The sequence below is a fragment of the Myotis myotis genome, unplaced genomic scaffold, assembly GCF_014108235.1.
Source record: "Myotis myotis isolate mMyoMyo1 unplaced genomic scaffold, mMyoMyo1.p scaffold_m19_p_12, whole genome shotgun sequence".
NCBI classification, from domain to species: domain Eukaryota; kingdom Metazoa; phylum Chordata; class Mammalia; order Chiroptera; family Vespertilionidae; genus Myotis; species Myotis myotis.
This window is the reverse complement of record NW_023416316.1, coordinates 4,177,852-4,192,169: the sequence shown is the minus strand read 5'-3', so window position 1 is coordinate 4,192,169 and position 14,318 is coordinate 4,177,852. Positions and strand designations below refer to the sequence as shown.

Sequence of the window (14,318 nt, the reverse complement as noted above, 5' to 3'; positions counted from 1 at the left end):
ACCCATCCACTGAGACTCTGTCCAGCTCTCTGAGCCCCTATCTCTGCGTCTGTAATGGTGGTCATGGTGATCAGACCCTGTCTCACCGCGTCACTGTGCAGGCTCAGGGAGGTATGTGAGTGAGGACCTAGCCAGAATGAGCCCCAGGCCTTGAGAAGGGGCAGCCTGCCAGTCATCCCTGCCCCTGCTGCATTTTTTTAAAACCCTCACCCGAGGATATGCTTTCATTGATTTTTTAAAAATATGTTTTTATTGATTTTTAGAGAGAGAGGGAGAGGGATAATAGAAACATCACTGATCAGCTGCCTCCTGCACACCCCCTACTTGGGATGGAGCCCACAACCTTGGCATGTGCCCTGACCAGGAATCAAACCAGTGACCTCTTGGTTCAGGGTTGATACTCAACCACTGAGCCACACAGGCCAGTTGTTTTCATTGATTTGAGAGGGAGAAGGAGGGAGAAAGAGAGAGAAAAAACCTGGATGTGAGAGAAAAACACCGATCGGTTGCCTCCTGTACCCACCGACTGGGGATCGAACCCGAGACCCTTCTGTGTGCTGAGCCGGCCCGGCCATGAATAAACCTGAGGGGGCAGTGACGGATGGAGATGACAGACAGGAGAATAAAGCTGGGGCTGGGTGGGACGTTGCCCTCTGATGGAGAGGCACCGCCACGGCCTGCAAGCCGAGTCTTTATTTTATAGCCAGATTCCACGAGGCAAAGTAAGGGCGTGGTCAAGATGTTTACATCGTTCTTGTGGGTTTCAAATCTACTCAATTACATGCACCTGGTGAAGCTTTGTTTACTTGCTGCACCTCCCGCAGCCCGTATCACTCAGCCACGTGGGACCACAGGTTCGGACCATAAGGTCAAGCTCACAACTATAGCCTCTGCCTATAATTGTGCTGGGGCTTGCACGTGGCTTTGCCACGAGAGGATCGTGCCCTCTCATTAGTCCCAGGCTTGAACCTGTCCAAACGCTGTAGCCGCTCTCCACACTTCTGTATATGAGGCAATGCTCCAGTCAACGGAGCCACCCAGCCAGGGCGCCCCTAATACATTTTATGTGGCCCTTGTGGTATCTAAAAATATTAAATTAGTCAAGCCTGGTTGTTGTGGCTCAGCAGTTGCGTGTTGACCTATGAACCAGGAGGTTGAGGTTCGATTCCCAGTCAGGACACATGCCTGGGTTGTGGGCTCAATAGATCCTTAGTGGATGATTCAATACAAATATTTTTTTTAAATAAAAATATTAAATTAGTCAAAAAGCAGGTACTCTCAAATAAAAATCTAGATTTCTGCTTCTTTGAAAATTGAGTCACTCACTCATTAATTCAATAAACACACCTCTGTGAGGACTGCTGTGTGCCAGGCCCTGCCCTCGGACAGCCTTTGCTCTGCTGGGCAGGGCCATGGCCCCTCTTGAGCCCTCCACCTCACCACATCTACAGCCCCCCTGGCATTCCGGTGCCTGCCTGGCCCTGTGGGCATTTGGGGTTTGTGACTTGTGACCTTGGCCTTAACCCTTGTCTCATCCCTCCCCCAGCAACTGACGAACCACATCCGAGACACGCTGCCTGGGCTGCGCAACAAGCTGCAGAGCCAGCTGCTGTCCATCGAGAAGGAGGTGGACGAGTACAAGAACTTCCGTCCTGACGACCCAGCACGCAAGACCAAGGCCCTACTGCAGTGAGGGTCTCCCCAGCTCTCGACTCCCCATCCCTGAGTGCGCCTCCCCCCTCCTGGGGCTCCCTCCACTGCACCCCCTCAGGCCACACCACTCTCCCCCCAGGATGGTCCAGCAGTTCGCCGTGGACTTTGAGAAGCGTATTGAGGGCTCAGGGGACCAGATCGACACCTATGAGCTGTCGGGGGGAGCTCGCATCAACCGCATCTTCCACGAGCGCTTCCCCTTTGAGCTGGTCAAGGTAGGACGGGCTCCCCGGGGGAAGTGTGGGGGGCTCAGGCCTCTCCCGTGGATACCTGGGTCCTGGTGCCCAGTCCTGGGAGTGGGGCGGGCCCCATCTTGACCTCCCAGGTGTTGGGACAGGCCCTGACGGGCCATCTCTCAATCTCCTACACAGATGGAGTTTGACGAGAAGGAACTCCGAAGGGAGATCAGCTATGCCATCAAGAATATCCATGGCATTAGGCACGTATTGGGACCAGGGAGGGGGGCCGAACCCCAGAAGGCAGGGGGTCTAGTGCAAAGGCACTGGGAGTGATGAATGAGCCTCCTTCAGGAAAGACCAAGAGCCCGGGTCCCCTCTCCCCTCAACCTCGACTTTCTGGCTCCCAGTTCTGACAGGCTCTGGGGGGGGGCGGGGGGGATGGGAGGCCTGGGCCACCTGCTCCCTGCAGCCTGCTGCCCTCCTTTGCTGTCCCTGGGAGCAGGGCCTGGAGGCTGGACGAGCTGGGCAGAGCACCCTCTGGGCCTGGGCTCCCTGCCCATCGCTAGGGTGAGGCAGCACCCCAGTTCTCTCCAGGCGGCTTCACAAAGCTGCCCAGCAATGGGTAGGCCCTGGGGCGGAGCATCCTGGTACTGGCCTGTGTCCTTTTAGGATGGAAGAGGGCCTCTCACCCTCCAGTTCCTCCATAGTCCCCGGATCCCCACGTGGGTCCCATTCTACCCCACTTCTTACCTTCTCGCCTTCTAGCAAACCCCAAGGCCTGTGGAGCCGGAAAGGGGCCTGGGAAATAGACTTCCCTAAAGGCTTAGACCCCCTTCGGGGACCCAGATCTACACAACAAGGTCATTGGAAGCACCTGCTATATGCCAGGCAGTGAGAGGCCAAGATGCCCCTGCTTTCAAGCAGGTTCAATTCCAGGTTTGGCAGGGAATTCATAGACTGACACTAGTAACTGCACTGGCCAGGGCACAGAAAAAAGAAATCTCTCCTAGTCCTAAAATAAAACGCCCTATTCCTGGAAAGGCTCTTAAAGAGAACTCAGTTCAGCAGTTTTCAAACCGCTCCCGGCCACAGAACCTGTGTATGAACAGAATCTTAAGAGGAAGCAAGGCACGAAGGCAGATATAGCAGACCTTGTCTTGCCCCAAAGAGCATCGGTTGAAAGTCCCTCCTTAGAATCCCTCCTGCCCATTTTGCAGATGGGGACACTGAGGCCCAGAGAGGGGTCGGGGGACCCGAGGGCAGAGCTCAGGGGTGTGGGGCCCTCCTGGCAGGAGCTGGCCTGTGACACTGCCCTTCTCCCGCTCCGGGCGCTCAGAACGGGGCTCTTTACCCCAGACATGGCCTTTGAGACCATTGTGAAAAAGCAGGTGAGGAAGATCCGAGAACCGTGCCTCAAGTGTGTGGACATGGTTATCTCGGAGCTAATCAACACCGTTAGACAGTGCACCAAGAAGGTAACCAGCGGCCCGCCAGCCCCGCCCCGGCCCCGTCCTGCACTGCTGACAGGCGCCCCTCCCTACGCCCCCACCGCCTCCTTGGTAGCATGTCCAGACCTCGGCGGGGTGAGAAAGGCAGGCCACCACAGACCAGGACGGGGGCGGGGGGGGGGGCTTTCTGAGGGGGCCTCACCCACCCTCCTGGCCCCCGGGCCCAGGACACCAAAGGATTAGACGCTGTGAGATGACAATGATCGTGGCTATTGACCCTGAGAGCCACCAAGAGCTCCCAGCTCAGGAGAATAGGGCTTGAGGGGACCCTGAGCCCCCGCTGCCCTCAGAGGTGGGCCATCTTTGGGGGCTCCAGGGAGGGGTCTTGGGAAAGCCTGGGCCTTGGAGACAGTTGAGGGACAGGACCTTCCTGGGTGCTGCTCTAGGGGCCTGGTAGCCAGAGAGGTGCGGAGGACCGGGTCTAGCCGGTACCCCGACTCCCACTGTCCTTCAGCCTCCCCTCCCCCCCCCACCCTTACGCAGGACCCCACTCAGGACCTTCGCCTTCCCCTCCATCACATCTCCTTCCAGAGACAGCGCCCCCTTCCATCTGCTATGCCATCTGAGCCTCGAAGAACCACCCAAGGAGGGCAGGGCAGGGAGGACGGCACCCATTTCACAACAGGAAAACCGAGGCTCAGGAGATCCAGGCCATGTTAGCTAGGAGGTGGCAGAGCTATTACTGTAAGCCAGGGCTTTGGACCTCAAGTCCAGTGCCCATTCGATTCCACCCCCCAGCCTCCCTTCCCTTCCTCCCCCGACTGCCGCCCTGGCCCCTCTCTATCACCACCTCCACTCTTTCTGTCTTTCCTCTTCTCTTTCTGTTTCTCGGAGCTCCCCAGGGCCCTTTGGAGGAAAGGCAAAGGGTGCCCCTGGAGGAGAAAGGGGAGGGCCGGAGCAGAGCACTGCAACTCCAGGGGGCACGTCTGCACCTTGGCCATGGCCATGCACGTGGAGCCCCCTGGAGTTGTGCAGGGCACAGCCTGGGCAGCCGGCTGCAGCACCCCTGGTGGAAGTAGGGGGTCGTGCTGGGCTCTGGAGTCAAGGTGGAGTGAATGCAGGAAGTGCTGGGAAACCTGGAATTGAACAGGATGGGTGGGCGGTGTTCTCGCCTTGGTCAGCCCCTTAGGAGGACCCTAGGCTGTGACCAAGACAGCACTGAAAAGAGAGAGGGGGCAGGCTCAGGGCAGCTGAGGAGCGAGGGACCCAGGGCCCTTGTATGGAGCAGGGGGGTTGGTCCTTCAGAAGCACCCCCACCCCCCGAGCCTGGGGGATGCTGGCAGCACCTGGGAGGCACCAACCCGGGTGGCGGTAGGGAGGGCCAGGTCCCACGCTCACATTGTCTTCTGTTCTCTCTCTCTGTGTCGGTGTCTCTCTCTCTTCCCCATGCCTGTGCCATCCTCCACCCTGACCCTGGTCCTGCTTGGCTTTCACTCCCCTCCTTCTCCCCCCCTCGCCCACCTGTGGCTGCTCCTCCTCCTCCCCCCTCCTCCTCCCTGGGTGCAGGACGGGCCTCTTCACACCTGACCTCGCTTTTGAAGCCACAGTGAAAAAGCAGGTGCAGAAGCTCAAAGAGCCCAGTATCAAGTGTGTGGACATGGTAGTCAGTGAGCTCACGTCCACCATCAGAAAGTGTAGTGAAAAGGTATGGCGGCCACCTGGGCGGGGCGGGGCCTGGCCCCCCTTCCTCACGGCTACGGCCTCCTGTGGGCAGAACCATCTGCTGAGCAGGCCTGGCTGCCTCTCAGCCGCCCACGTGGATGCCCACGCTGGCCAGGTGATTCTGGCCTGGGGATCCGTGCCAGTTTATAACCCTGGGTCTACGTGCGCTCACAATCCCTTCAGGCCTCCATCTCGCCCAGAAGACTTCGCTCCAACCCAAGCATCCTCAATGCAGTGGCCTCTCCCACCAATAAGAGTAACAGTAACGTTGATGATAAGGAACAGGCTGCTATTTATTGAGCAATTGCTATGTGCCAAGCACGAAGCTAAGTGCTTGCCTGTTACCTGACTTAATCCTCTCAGCAACCCTAAGATGTGGTAGTGTTCTCCCCACTTTACAGATGGTGACACTGAGTCTCCGTAAGGAAAAGCAGAGGGGGATTCAGATTTGGGAGGCGGAGGAAAGAGATCTGGGATCAGGGCCTCCTGGGGTAAGGGAGCTGTCCCGGTCCCTCAAAACCAATTTGCCTTAAAGCCTATCGGATGACTCATTGTATGTTCATCCATACGCATCTGGCAGGGTCAGCCTCTTTGGAGTCCCCTGTGACCTTTTAGATGCCTTTTTCCCATTTGTCTGCTTTTAAGTCTTTTGAGGACTTTTAGCCAGAGTGTCTGAAGCAGTGCTTCCCAGGGGAGTTCCTGGGCATCCGCTGTCCGGGGGGGCCTTTCTAGAACACACATGCTGCCCCCTCCAAGCAGGCTGGGCCGGAATCCCTGCAGAAGAGCCCAGCTTGGCCTGTATTTGAAAAACTCCCTACGCTGGGGAGGTGGGGCCATCTGCCTTAACTTCCCTTTTCAAATAGGCATCACAGTTTTCGTGGCTCACACGCAATTAGTCACGTGCACCCCTTTCACAACCCCGTCTCCTTTTAGCCCGCTTTTGAGTCAAATAGGGATAGACTAAGCAAATTAGCATCTTTTCAGTGCCCGGTGCAGGTGGAACAAAAGCTGGACGGGGCTCTCCCATTCCATAATATTGTGACATCTAGGTCACGAGCCCAGGGCATCGCGAATCCCAGGCAACACCATCTTTTGTCAAACGTTGAAAACGCTGCCTCAAATCCCTTTACACAAGAAGTCAAGACATAACTCAAGTTTTTAAAATAATTTTTATTTTTCAGTTACAGCTGACGTACCGTATTATTTTAGTTTCAGGTGTACACCCTAGTGATTCGACATGTATGTAACTTATGAAGCGATCACCCCGATAAATCTAGTACCCATTGGACGCCAAACATAGTCATCCCAATATTACTGACTGTGTTCCCTGCTCTGTACAGTACATCCCCGTGACGGTTCTGTAACTACCACTTTGTACTTATTAATCCCCAATATGTTTTTTTAAAGTTGATTGCTTTTAGAGAGAGGGAGGGAGGGAGAGAGAGAGAGAGAGAGAGAATCATCAATTTGTTGTTCCACTGATTCATGCATTCATTGGTTGATTCTTGTATGTGCCCTGTCCGGGGATGGAACCCATAACCTTGGTGTATCAGGATGATGCTCTACCCGACTGAGCTGCCTGGCCAGGGCCTACATAAACATTTTTAATGACAGTATCATATTCCATTGACTAGATTTAGCACCGTTTACTTAACCATGTTCCGATTGGTGAACATTTCAATTGCCTGCAGTTTTTCAATATTATAAAATAACCTGGCAAGGAACATCTTTGTTATAAAGAATTATATTTTTTTCTCTAGAATTATTTCCTTAGGATAGATTCCTAGAAGACCGATTGCTGGATATAAACATTTAAAAACCATGGCACTCTTTGCTGCATTGAATTCCAAAAGAGAAAGTAATTACTGTAAATGCTAACATTTTGGAAACAACCCAAAAGTCCATCCAGAGGAGACTGATTGCATAAAGCATCACACAGACAAAGACTATATAGTCCTACCTTGGAGATGCTGGGAGTTTGGTTCCAGACCTCTGCCAGTAAAGGAAATGCCGCAATAAAGCAAGTCACGTGCATTTTTTTTGGTTTCCCAGCGCATATAACAGTTCTATTTACACTATACTGTAGTCTATTAAGTATGCAATAGCATTTTGTCTAAAAAAGCAATGTACATACCTTAACTTAAAAACACATTATTGCCCTAGCTGGTTTGGCTCAGTGGATAGAGCATCGGCCTGCAGACTGAGGGGTCCCAGGTTCGATTCTGGTCAAGGGCACATGCCAGGGTTGCAGGCTCAATCCCCAGGAGGGGGCGTGCAGGAGGCAGTTGATCAATGATTCTCTCTCATCATTGATGTTTCTCTCTCTCCCTCTCTGAAATTAAAATTTTTTTTAAAAAAATACTTAATTGCTAAAAAATGCTAACCATCAGAGAGTCATAATCTTTTTGCTGGTGGAGGGTTTTACTTTCAATTTGTAAAAAATGCGGCATCTGCAAAGCGCAATAGAACAAGGTATGCCTACAGCTGCTTAAAGGGCAATGCATACTTGTTTCCTTTCACTTGTTCCCTCCACAACTACTGTGGGGAGGAGGGAGGAGAAGTTTCAGAAAAGAATGTATAGTATTTAGGGGAGCAATATATATGAATGACAAAGTTCCAAAGACATAGCCACCAAATTGCTAGCTATCACTTTAAGAGAGGGCAAGAACGTAGGAATTTTTCCATTTTCACTGCACACATTTTAATCACAGTGAGTCTGTATGATTTTTGTGAGCAGAAAGAAATGATCAACAAAATATTTACAAAGGAAAGTTTTTGTATTACTTTTAAAAAGAGTTTTCCCTTTTGGTTTATTTCACGGATAGTAATTCTTTTTTCTCTACGTGTCAAAATCCACCCCCCCCTTTTTTTTTTTTGTTGCCCTCCCCAAATGTCCCAGCGTCCAAACTCCTGGCAGAGACTTGAAAAATAGTCAACTGTCATTATCCCCGGCCCTGCGGGGATCAGCTCTCCTCCCCGATGAAATCTAGAGTGAGTGTGAGGCATGCGGGCGCAGCCCTCAGAGGGAAGGCGCCATCTCCCACCCTTCACCCAGCAGACAGAGAGGCGCTCTGCCGAGGAGTGCCGGCAGGGCAGGGGCTGGCTTTGAACCCAGAGCCGTGTGGCCCCTGGGGCCTGTGCCCCTCACCACCCACGGTGGGCTCCAGCTGACCACCCTGCTCAGCCAGGGTCTGAGAGAGAAAAGTTCCGTTTTTAAAAACTGGCTAAAAGTTGTGGGAAGGCGCAGAGGCAGGGGAATGGAAAAAGATGCTCAAAGGGAAGAGGGAACTCCAGGGGCTGAGGCTGCCCCGCCGCGTGTGACACGTGGAAAACTTGACGCACGTAACATCCAGGCGGTTAGTGGGAGGACTGGTCATGCTCTTTGGCAAATTGCTCCCTCCTCCTCCCGCCTCGCCCACCCTCCCCCACTCCCCCGCACCCCACCCGGGAAGGGAGCCCTGGGGACCACCTCAGAGGAGGCCTGCGGCTGTGGTGACTCAGCCCCCAATCCCTGCTCCAACTTGGAGAAGGAGTGGGAACCACCCCTGGAGCCTCTCGGGGCAGCAGGGTCCAATGGCCTCTCCAGGAGTTTGTTTTTAAGCCCCTGGTTTACGGCTGCCCCTCCCCCACGTCCCCTGGGCTTGGCCACATCAGCCACACCCTTGGCACAGCCTGGACAGTGGGGTGGGGGGGTGAGGGTGGGAGGATGTGACAGCTCACATCTGCCTCCCTGGGCTGGCATCCAGGGCGCTGCTTCCTTCCCCATCCTCCTGCCTCTCCAATGCCGCACCCCCCCCCCCGTGTCCCCCCCCCCCCCCCCCCGCCATCTCCTTGACCTCCATCTCGCCCTCAGAGTCACCACCCGGGACCTAGTCATGCTAACGTCCAGCTCTCTTCCCACATAGGGGGACCCACCTGAGTGCCCTGACCCAGGAACGAGTGTCTCTAGCTTTGCCTACTTGGCCCATGTGGCCCTGAGTGGGGAGGGCCACTGAGCAGAACTGGAGGTCCCTGTGGGTGAGCCCCCACCGGCAGCAGCTCAGAGAGTCTCCCTCCCCGAGGCGGTGCAGGGTCAGAGTCAGAGGGCAGAGGAGCCGTGTCCCTGCGCCTTGGCAAGGAGGGCAGCCATCCATCCTTCCTCCATCCCCTTATTCCTTCATGTGCCCTCTCCCAGCACTGGAGGTGCGCCTGCCCGCCCCTGCCTTCAGGGCGCTTAGAATACTGCTTGATGAGGAGAGATGACAGGGAGACCCCCAATCCAGCTCTTGGGGTGGTTGGGCAGGCTTTTGATGGAGGGGACATCCAACAGTGTCTTGAGGAGAGTGAGCCACCCTGGGCTTGGTCCAGAGCCCAGCTAAGCTGAGGGCAGAGTTCACGGGCAGAGGGGGCGGGCTTGGAGCAACCTTCCCTTCAGCCTCCGTTGATAAAAACTGGGAGGAAGTGGTGCTGCTGAGCTCCTAACCCCAAAGGGGAGGGTAGAGACAGGTTGGCCGGCCAGCTCGGAGCCAGACAGACGTGGCTGGGGATGTCGGTGCCAGTCGGGAGCATGCAGAGAGGGGCACACCGGGTGGGTTCTACCAGGAGGGCCAGGGGCCCAGCCAGGCCCCCGCGGGGTACTGCTCATGCTGCTGCCCCCCTCCGCATGCCCCCCACGTCCTCGCATGTCCGTGCCTGTGGCTCCCGCATGTGTGACCGCTGGTTCCCCGCCTCCCAGCTCTGACAAGGCGCATGGCCCGTCCCCAGCCTGACTCCGGAGGCACCGTGGGCCCTGTCCTCCCCAGCTCCTTCCTGGATAGCGCTTCCCTGCCTGGTACCCCTCCTCGCTGTCCCTCCACACCTTCGAGAGAGGGGCAGCCCCGGGGGCCAGTGAAAGCTCTGGGTGCTCACAGTCCCCCAAGCAAAGGCCCCAGCGGCCCATGTCTGTTTCCAAGATGGGGCCAGGGAGCGAGCTGACTCCCACGGCATTTCCGCCCCTGGAAAGGCCCTCCCATTCGAGGGCCTCGGTAGGACAGGGATGAAGGCCTGGAGCCAGGGAGACCCTGGAATTGCCACTTGGAACCCGCACCCGGAGGAAAGGGGTGGCCGTGGCTTGGTGCCATGGGCTTCCTGGGCCCCAGGTCTCTCCCCACCCCTCCCGCCCCACGCCCGGGCCCCTGGACTCTGGTGGGCTGGGGTGTTTCCTGCCGTGCCGCCTGTGTACCGGCTCTCTCCCCCCGCCCTCCCCCAGCTCCAGCAGTACCCCCGGCTGCGCGAGGAGATGGAGCGCATCGTGACCACCCACATCCGCGAGCGCGAGGGGCGCACCAAGGAGCAGGTGAGCCACAGCCCCTCTTCCCTCGCCTTTCGCCCTGGCCCTCGGCTGTCTCTTCTGTGTCAGCCTTCCGCCTGCTTCCTGTCCTCAGACCAAACCTCTGCCTCTTACTGCGGGAATATCTATATGAATTTACTGCTTCAGTGTGCAGTTCTGTGGGATGAAATCCGTTCGCGCTGCTGTGCAAGCATCACCGTCATCCATTCCCAGAACTTTCCATCTTCCCCAAATGAGACTCTGTCCCCACAAATCCTAGCTCCCATCCCCCTCCCCCTTCCCCTCAGCCCCTGGCACCCACCACTCTACTTCCTGTTTCTAGGAATTTGACAACTCAAGGGTCCTCGCATAAGTGAGAGCGTACGACATTTGTCCTTTTGTGTCTGGCTGATGTCACTTAACATAATGTTTTCACACATGTCAGCATTGCCTTTCGGAGGCTGAATAACGTGCCATTGTGGGTATGCACCACATTTGGTTCATCCGTTTGGGTAAACCAAGCTGGGTTGTTTCCAGCTTTGGGCCATTGCAAGTAGTTCTTCTAGGAACATAGGTGTACACGTATCTCTTGGAGACCCTGCTTTCAATTCTTATGGGCAGATACCTGGAAATGGAATTGCTGGATCAGATGGTAATTCTGTATAATTCTATGTATGACCATTTTTTGAGGAACCACCATACTGATTCCCAAAGCAGCTGTACCATTTTACATCCCCCTCCGCTCACACCCCCCCCCCAACACCTGCTTCTCAACTTCCTGGCAGTCTGTCCTCTGGCCGCCTCTCTCTGGGCCCCTCTCTATTTGCGGTTTCTCTGGGTCACCCATACCTGTCCCAGCCACCTCTCCTCCTCCTGTGGTCATTAATCAAACATTCATTCAACCGTTTACTCACACCCGTGTTACTGAATGCTGTCGCTGAGCAGCGAGGAGCAGGCCCTCAGGGCCCTCAGGGAGCTCCCAGGCGAGCCCTCTCTCCTTGTCCCTCTCGCCTCCTCCTGTCCAAGCCCGCCTCTGCCTCCCGTTTCCCAGCCTCTATCCTTGCACCTCCCTTTTCCTGTCCTCGGCCCCTCCCATTTTTGTTTTTGATGTCGTTTATGAATTCTTATTGGTCTCTTTAATTACAAGAGTGATAAACACTCAAGGAAAAATAGATGTGATTAGTTACAAGTAAGTGTCCCTCCATCACTCTTCCCTGCTCCCAGCTTCTCCCACGGAATAACCACTATTTTTTTAAAAATATATTTTATTGATTTTTTAAAAAATATATTTTATTGATTTTTTTTACAGAGAGGAAGGGAGAGAGATAGAGAGTCAGAAACATCGATGAGAGAGACACATCGATCAGCTGCCTCCTGCACACTCCCCACTGGGGATGTGCCCGCAACCAAGGTACATGCCCTTGGCCGGAATCGAACCTGGGACCCTTGAGTCCGCAGGCTGACGCTCCATCCACCGAGCCAAACCGGCCAGGGCAGAATAACCACGATTACCGGCGTGGTGTGTCCCCTCCTGGCATTCCTCCTTGGCACACTCAGACTCCGGGTCCACCCGACTCAGAGAACCACAGTCGGTCGGACACCTACTCCAGGTCAGACATGTCGCCGGCCTCACCTCATGGCGTCTTCCCCGCTCCTACGAGACGGAAACAATTCCTTTGTGGAACTTGAGGCTCGGCGAGGACAGGCCCCAGGCTCGCAGGAGGCAGCAGGTGCATCAGGAGTGTCACTCTCATCGCGACCCAGCTAGGACTCCCATCAGTCTCCGTCATTTACAAAGAGGCTCTTCCGAAGCCGGAGCCTAGACACTGTCCTCATCCTTTGAACAGCTTTATTGTTTAGAGGGTACCATCATCTATTTCACCTTTTTTTTTTTTTAATACAGAGAGGAACGTAGAGAGAGAGAGAAACATCAAAGATAAGAGAGAATCATTGATCGGCTGTCTCCTGCACGCCCCCTACTGGGATGGAGCCCTCAACCTGGGCACCTCCTGGTCGATGATCAACCACTGAGCCACACTGGCCAGGCTATTTCACCTTTTGATGGCCATTGGCCTGTTCCCAGTTTTTTTCTACTGCAAACCACACCACACTGAACACCCTGGTGCATGTATCTTTGCCCACTTGATGAGTTTATCTATGAGATGTAGTTCTAGAAGCGAATCTGTACATTTTAGTGTTAAATATTACCCGATTGCCCTCCAAGAATTCGATCCTAATTTACACTTCCACCAATAGTTGATGAGAGAATCTATCTTCTCACAATTATGCCCACACTGGGTCATTATCAATATTTAGCACTAAACTGATAGGCTTAAAGGGGCCTCGTGCTTTTAGCTTGCATTTCTTTACTACTGGGGGTGAACTTTCTTTATGTATCCTTGTTGGCTATCTGTATTTCTTCTCTGAGTTACCCATTCCCAGTCTTTGACCATTTTGATTTGTGCTTCTTGTGTAGGAACTCTTCATTTGTTACGGGTGCTGTTATGTGTGTATGTATTCACTCGTTATAGACTGTGGATGTATTTATTATGGACCCTGTCGTGCTGTGAGGATGTCATGCATTTTAACACTTTGTGGTGTCTTTCCCACCTGCCTCCTGCCCGGTGTGCCCTGGAAGGTCATGCTTCTCATCGACATTGAGCTGGCGTACATGAACACCAACCATGAGGACTTCATCGGCTTTGCCAAGTGAGTGCTCCCTGGGCAGAGAAGGTGACTGTGTGTGTGTGTGTGTGTGTGTGTGTGTGAGAGAGAGAGAGAGAGAGAGAGACAGAGAGACAGAGACAGAGACAGAGACACCCAGGCCTTCTGGGTTAACGCTCTGTGTTTGGCGCCCACTGAGCAGTGGCAGTGGAGCTGGGCCTCTTGGAAGGAGAAGTTCTGAGATGAGACTCTTCCCTCTCTCCCCTTCAGTGCTCAGCAGAGGAGCAGCCAGATGAACAAGAAGAAGGCTTCAGGGAACCAGGTGAGTGAGCCCCCGTGCCCCAGCCCGAGGGATGGAGGGTGCCGGATGGACGCCAAGCTCTGAGAGCCCCCTCCCCCAGGGGAAGGGTCCCACGGGGGCCCGGGAGCCTGTCAGCTGCCAGCCACAAGCCTCCCACTCTGCCTCAGTAACCCTCACTCCTCTCTCCCGATGCTTCTCGCGGTTGATATGGTTACCTCTTTGCAGGATGAGATTCTGGTGAGTACCAGGACTGGGGCTCTTGGCTTGTGTGGCGAGGGGGAGGAAGGGGCCCACTGCAGTGGGGATGGGCAAGAGGGGACCCTTTGGCTTGAGCGGCTTGCACACACCAGCACAGTTGCCCACACATGCTCTCAGGCCAGAGGCAAGGCCTCGCCACACACAGGGTCCCAGCAACCTGTCCATCAGTGCACATGAGCTAAGTGCTACTTCAGGCAGAGGCAGACCATGTGGGCTGGGGTGGGGGAAATGCCTGGCAGGGGCCTGGCACTTAGTAGGTGCTGCTTAAATGTCTGTTGGATGGACGGACGGATGGGAAAGAAGCATGCGAGCCACCTCTACCAGGAAATAAAGCGATGAGTGACATGTCATGAGACACGTCCCTCCTCATCTGGTGTGTCCTTCAGATCTCGGTGGACACATCACTTCTCCACCCCAGTTGTACACACGAGCCAGAGTCCCGGGCTGCTCCAGAGGCTGGAGTTTCTTTGTAATAATCGAGGTGTTTATGTGATTATTTCCCTCCCAAACCCAGCAGGGGAAGGGCTGGGTCTGTCCTGTTCATCGGTAAATCCTCAGTGCCCAGCCCTGTGCCTGGCACACGATAGGTGCTCAGTAGAATAAAGTAATTAATGAATGGATTATCCCAGGGCAGTTCGGTTCAGCGAACACTCACTGGGGCCTACACTGTGCTGGCCCCTGGACAGGAGGCAGACCCTGGCCCTGCACCTCGGAGACCCGGCCTGCAGGCAGGGCCCAGGCAGGGT

The 14,318-nt window shown here is 54.8% G+C and overlaps 1 protein-coding gene across 20 annotated transcripts in view; it reads left to right on the top strand.

The window, feature by feature from the left end:
* The window catches only part of DNM1 (dynamin 1), a 43,402-nt gene that overhangs the window by 15,232 nt on the left and 13,852 nt on the right, over window positions 1–14,318 (top strand). For 13 of the 20 annotated variants that reach the window (XR_004971124.1, XR_004971122.1, XR_004971123.1 and 10 more), the window contains exons 7-14: window positions 1,547–1,689; window positions 1,793–1,928; window positions 2,085–2,152; window positions 3,229–3,367; window positions 10,290–10,376; window positions 12,988–13,058; window positions 13,284–13,335; window positions 13,540–13,551. Coding sequence is in view for 14 of the 20 variants with exons in the window: in XM_036329513.1 (XP_036185406.1) it covers window positions 1,547–1,689; window positions 1,793–1,928; window positions 2,085–2,152; window positions 3,229–3,367; window positions 10,290–10,376; window positions 12,988–13,058; window positions 13,284–13,335; window positions 13,540–13,551 (708 nt within the window). In the remaining 6 variants the exon portion in view is untranslated. Of the gene's footprint in view, window positions 1–1,546; window positions 1,690–1,792; window positions 1,929–2,084; window positions 2,153–3,228; window positions 3,368–4,906; window positions 5,046–10,289; window positions 10,377–12,987; window positions 13,059–13,283; window positions 13,336–13,539; window positions 13,552–14,318 lie in introns of all 20 variants that reach the window. The other 7 variants (XM_036329511.1, XM_036329508.1, XM_036329519.1 and 4 more) reach the window with 3 other exon arrangements.